Genomic DNA, 6595 nt, shown 5'->3' with positions numbered 1-6595 from the left:
ATGACAAATGCTCAAAGTATGCAATTGAAGCATAGTCGATCCATTCCTCAGGCTCTACAGGAAGGACTGCTTTGATACCATAATGTAACACCCTAACTACCAAAGCTCACGCTTCTGGCTGTGCAACTCTAATAGCTCGGACATTACGACGACACTTATACTACTTAATACTAGAATATGAGCCTGTTTGAAATTTTAAACCGCAACACCGCTCCCAAAAAAAATACTTTCGTTCGATTACATATATCCATAGATACCATACAACTTACAAAAACTCATAAAGAGTACATCCATATATATATATATAATATTACAAGCATTAGCCAATACAATTCCTATCCCTCTTACAGATTATATCAAGATAAAGGCGAGGGTACAATAAACCATAACTAAAACAATACAGAGCATCACAACAACAATTAAATAAGCTCTTTGTAACTTCTGCGCCCATATCCTGAAAGGGGAAAAATGTAGGGGGGTGAGAACATCATCCTCGAAAGGGTTCTCAGTAGAGGGTTTTTGGGAATTACTGTAATAGGATACATGAAGATAAACTGTACCAGCGATTAATAACCGTCTTACGCCTCTTTTCAAAAACAACGGTTTATAAATAAAAAGAAATCTGAAATCCTTTTCTGAAAGAGGAACAGTTCAATTCTCAAAAACTCAAGAGCCTTTCAAAACGGTTTATCTGTGCTGAACCAAAATAGTCTTTCATATTTTTCCAAACCAGAACACAACCAAAACCAACCATCGGTCCACCTCATTTCAACCAAGGCCCTAGGCCCAAACAATCCAACCATCAACCAATCACCACAATCCAACAGAGTTCCAGTAGCAAACATAAATAGGAAGATGCAAGCACAAACAAACAGTCATTGCAAGTAGAACAATTAGCAATTAATCACATAGGCAAACCGAGTACAATATGCACACCCAAACAATGTCACATAGATGCATATGATGCATGCCTGTCCCTAGTGGCTGATGATATCATCTGTCGGTTATAGAGCCAACCCGACAAGTCCTGGTAGCAAAGCATTGGACTGTCCCTCTGTCGCGCATCCCCAACTCGAGTTATACTCATCATAAACTTGATCATAATCATGATCCATATCCATCACCTTCACTGGTGAATATTTACAGGGGCGAGCTCATCCGGGACTTTCACAGTGCCCGGCCACACTTATGACATAGGGTCAAAAGAGCTTCGAGTCTCAGCCTGGAGCACGTGGTGGCTAGCCACTGCTTCCTCCCAGGGAAACCCTCATCTCCGATAGTGGAAGTGCAACATTCACATTTATCAATGATTCAGTATAAACATGCATTCAATCTCATCCATGGATCAACATCCATCTCAGTGATCCGGCTCACGGTTCATTCCATAACCAGCCAATATTCATATCATACACAGCCATTCCGGCTCACGGTTCAATCCAGAACCAACCAATATGTATAATCATACACAGTCATTCCGGCTCACAACAAAACAGCACTTCCACATTCAACATCATCAATTCATAAAATCGGCATTTAAGCCATAAATCACTTTGAAATCAATCATTTCACTTTGAAATCAAGTTTCAACTCTTTTCAGCCTTGGCTTTAGAAATCTCGTTTCTCAAATCATCTCAGGCTCATAAGCCAATTTTACTGAAAGTGAGTTCCCTTTTTAAAACAAAGCCACTCTCGGCATTTTCTTTCCAAAACTTCCAAAACCATGGCAAGTTAAGGATTTATTTCAAAGTATTCAAAATCACCCATACAACAATGAGATTTTATAACAAAAGTTTTTCGGCAGAGTCCCAAGTCTTTAGGGAAGGTCAACCTATATCAATTCCTAAAAATTCATTGAAACTCTTAAAATCATGGATTCTCGGTTCAAGTAAATAAAACTGAATTTATTATGAAACCGACCATACAAAATCACAAGTTCCAACCCAGTCCAAAAATCAACTCATTTGAAAAGGAACCGGTTCATTTGAATCAAACCACTTTCAGGTTTCTTTTTGGAATCCATTTTTCTAACCCTTCCAAAATGCCTCAAACTTAATTACTCAATCAAAAGTCTAGATTCCTTTGAAATCACTAAAAGCTCTTTTTTTATATTGAAATCAATATTAGAGCATCATTCTTTCCTTCAGTGATTCAAACGGTAAAAATAGTTCACTTCTAAATAAGTCAAACTCAAGACATAAAGTTCACTAAATAAATTAAGCGTGAAAATATAAATATTCTCTTAATAAATCAAATAATACAACTTCTCAAATCCAATCCTTTTTAAATAACTTTTTAAACAAGACTAGGATTTTGTAGAAATTTCGGCAGCACCTCCCCTAAAACTTGGACTTCTGCCACCCGGTTCGGGTCCCAACTAAACCGTTTCTCATTCCTTTTCAACATCCCAAAACCAGAAATCAATTCAAAAGCAAGCTAAATCAAACAGTCGCCTCAGTGGCATATCTCAAGGAAACCATTTCAAAAATCAACTCAATATCAACCGATTTAACTCATTTCTAAAGCTTTAAAGAATCGGGTCAGCAATAAATCATTTATCAAAACCAAATCAATTAAAGCAACCCAGGCTGAATTTCAAGAGTATTCTATCTTTCACATCATCAAAATAATTGACTCACTTCAAACCAATCCTCAACGGATTAAACTCATATTTCAAATCTTTAAAGAATCAACTTCCAAACATTACATTTCACAAGCCACACAACAATTCAGCCAAACCAACATCCATAGTCATTCGAGTCAATCAAATAATACATAAGGCAGATACAATCACCGAATACACAATATCTCACACCAGTATCCATATGTAATAATTCCAATACACAAAACATAGTTTTTGGAAAGCGCCCCTACCTCAAAACGCAATTCCATAGCCCAAAAGTCTCGCAGAGTCCTCTCCGCCTCAACCCAAACCAACTGCAGCCAGCAACTCGGCTCCACTTGCGTTCTCAACAATCTCACCAACTCTAATCGCAACACATAACAATTAGGACTCGACCCCACGTTACCAAAACTCATATTCATTAACCAAGCACAACAAGTTACTAACGTAAGGCTTTCGAAATAGAGATACTTACTAGATTAACGAAACGAAACAGCCGCAACTCCAAATCGACTCGGCAACGGCTCCGTTAATAAATTCTGAATAACGACAGCGGCCCGAATTTCTGATAATAGCAGTTCTACAACCACGCAGTGTCAATACTCTTTCCGAAATCTAAAAAGGACAGAAATCGCAAATTAAAACCCTTACCGGCATACTTTTCCGGCGACGGCAGAAGTAACCAGTAGCTCCGGTGGTGGTTCCGGCGGCCTCAACAACTTCTTCGGCAGCCATACACGACAAGAGACAACCCCGGTTGCAGCTGGTTGGGCAGCGGCAGCTTCTGACGGCCATAGAAACTCCGACGGCCAGAACAACGGCACGACCTCTCCCTCCTTTCACGGTTCCCATGACAGCAACCACCCAGCTCCGGTGATGGCGCGCTCGCAGCAACAACGCCCAGGCACGCCGCGATGTCACAAGGCAGCGTCCCTTCCTCACCAGCAGCAAAACCCACGACGGTGACCATGGCGAGGCGACTTGGCCGGTCAGTGGCGGCAACGAGGATGCACGGCGGCGGCTGGTTCGCAGCAACAGCGCCCCTGGTGGCCAGCCTTCTAGGGCGACTTCTCTCCCCTCGAGTGCATCACAACGGCGACAACCAGCGTGGACGCAGTGGTGACGATGGCGCGGCGGCTCCAAGCTTGCGACCACCCTCACTCGCGAGCCAACCCCATGTCGATTCTTCTCTTTCTGGCGATGGCGCAACGGCACGGTGGTGGCGGCGAACTCGTGACAGGCGCGACGCCCTCCCTCTCTCTGCCCGATCTCTTCTCCACCGTGTGTGTGTTTGTTCGGTGTGTGGGCTGACTAATGAAAACTGAGAGTGGGGGTATGAGAGGGGATGTGGGTAGCGGCGGTGACAAGCTTTCCTTCCATTACCAAGGGTGTGTGCTGCGCAGAAAGAGGATGAAGGAGGGCTGGTAACTGCGCAGCGTGAAGGAGAAATATTTTTGGGGATAGGTGTGGCAAAATTAGGGTTAGGGGCATTATGGTAATTTCACCTAAAATTGGGAATAATATAGTAATTGAAACCCAATTCAAACCCAAGAATAATATCTATAAAAATACTATTTGCTCATCAATTGCACCACTTATTTTCAATAAAATGTCCAAATCAAATAATTAGGAATAATATAATTAAATTATTTATTTTTCAAAGTAGCAGTACTAATATTTAAAATATTAATTATTTAATCCAAACCATACAAAAATCCTTATTATTTCACCACTATCAACTTTATAATCAAAATATAGAAAATAATCCAATAATTATAAAATTGGATAATAATCTCAATTTATTTCAAATTCAATAAATCAAAACTTGCTTTAATTATCTTTAAGAAAATAATCTCTGAAATTAAGGCTATAAATAACTATATGATTTGAGACTTGATCATAATAAGACTTTTCAAAAATTCTGGGTCTTACAATTTAAATTAAATAGTGTTTATTAGTAGTAAGAACAAATATATAATTAGCAATGATACTTTTATTATATATTTAGATGAACGAGGATGATGTTAATTAGTATTAAATATATTTTAAATTTAAATTTATATTTAAATTGACTTTAAATTTAAATTTAAATATATTTTAAATTTAAATTTATATTTAAATTGACTTTAAATTTAAATTTAAATATATTTTAAATTTAAATTTATATTTAAATTGACTTTAAATTTAAATTTAAATATATTTTAAATTTAAATTTATATTTAAATTGACTTTAAATTTAAATTTAAATATATTTTAAATTTAAATTTATATTTAAATTGACTTTAAATTTAAATTTAAATATATTTTAAATTTAAATTTATATTTAAATTGACTTTAAATTTAAATTTAAATATATTTTAAATTTAAATTTATATTTAAATTGACTTTAAATTTAAATTTAAATATATTTTAAATTTAAATTTATATTTAAATTGACTTTAAATTTAAATTTAAATATATTTTAAATTTAAATTTATATTTAAATTGACTTTAAATTTAAATTTAAATATATTTTAAATTTAAATTTATATTTAAATTGACTTTAAATTTAAATTTAAATATATTTTAAACATATTAAATATATTATATATTTTTTATATATATCTAAATTCGAATTTAATTTAAATATCAATATTTAAATTTAGATTTAATAAAGATTATATTATGTTTTTTTTTCAAAAAAAAAAAAATAAACGCAGAAAATGGTTCGTGACATTACGTGTCTTGAAGATTTCATTGTTGAATACTTTGATCGTTCACCCTAAGTAATTATTTTTATTGTTGTTGTTGTTGTTGTTGTTGTTGTTTTCAATTTGTTTCAGAATTCAAGAAATTTGGAATCAAGATATCTCTACCAAGATACGTATGATCCCCAAATTGAAATCGAGTTATGGGATAATGGATTTTATCACATATCTCATATACTTGGAAATCTTACTGTACACAATGCACTTATCAATGCCTTGATTGAGCGATGGCGCCCGAAAACTCATACATTCCACCTTTCACACGGTAAATGCATGATTACCTTAGAAGATGTTGCAATATTTTTTGGACTCTCCACAGATAGTTTACCTATATCAGGATTTACAGATAGCAGTAGTAGTAGCCTTGAAAATGAATTCATAAAACAATTTGCGACAGTACCTACTGCAGCTGATCACAAAGGAAGTGGTGTCAAACTTGCATGGCTCCACACCCTAAAGCAGCGCATGCAGTTGGATATCATCCTTCACAGACAAATGTACATAAATATTCATATATTATTGTTGTTCGGCATAAATTTATTTTGTGACAAATCTGGAATGACAGTCCACTAGAAGTTCTTGCCTCTACTCAAAACCTTAAGGCAATAAGTTAATTGGTCTCTCATCTTATAAACTTCTCACTCTTCCTTGCTTTCTTTGATGTGGGACTAATTTCATGCACTCCTCAGTCCTCACACTTGCAACATTAACAATCTCCCCCTCAAGTGTGAGCCTCTACATCAGGCACTAACTCCCCTTCTTTCTAGCTCCTCCACCATGAGTATTCATCCATCACACCGCCACAAAACACCGCGGGACACGCGCCGTCCGGACCACCTTTGCCGGGAAGACTTTTGATGCTTCACCTTGAATACGCCTTAAAAGTTAAAACCACCAGACCGATTAACCATCGGCTCTGATACCACTTGTTGGGCAACTGTGGGGAGCTCTCGACCACCGGAGAGACTTCGGGGAGGAATCAAGTGAGAGAACATAAGATGAGAAGACCCCACATCCAACTCAAAACCTTAAGGCAGTAATTTAATGGGTCTTTCATCTTATAAACTCCTCACTCTTTCTTGCTTTCTTTGATGTGGGACTAACTTCATGCACTCCTCACACTTGCAACATTAACAATCCACTCCCCTGCGAATGGTATAATCTTTAATTGCTGCAATAACAGTCTTCCTAGAACTGACTTCCATGCCAACAACAAATTCAACGTCCG

The 6595-nt window shown here is 36.5% G+C and overlaps 1 protein-coding gene across 1 annotated transcript in view; it reads right to left on the bottom strand.

The window, feature by feature from the left end:
- LOC110266777 overlaps positions 409-6595 on the bottom strand; it is a 6659-nt gene continuing 472 nt past the window's right edge. Inside the window, exons 2-5 of the mRNA XM_021111785.1 lie at positions 3272-3927; positions 3096-3200; positions 2872-2984; positions 409-454 (exon numbers count right to left, since the gene is read on the bottom strand). Of these exons, the coding sequence (XP_020967444.1) occupies positions 3150-3200; positions 3272-3927 (707 nt within the window). The 3' untranslated portion in view covers positions 409-454; positions 2872-2984; positions 3096-3149. The remainder of the gene's footprint in view (positions 455-2871; positions 2985-3095; positions 3201-3271; positions 3928-6595) is intronic.

The sequence above is a fragment of the Arachis ipaensis genome, chromosome B09 (assembly GCF_000816755.2).
Source record: "Arachis ipaensis cultivar K30076 chromosome B09, Araip1.1, whole genome shotgun sequence".
Lineage (NCBI taxonomy): Eukaryota > Viridiplantae > Streptophyta > Magnoliopsida > Fabales > Fabaceae > Arachis > Arachis ipaensis.
The sequence above is the reverse complement of the archived record's forward strand: the minus strand, read 5'-3'. Positions and strand labels throughout refer to the sequence as shown.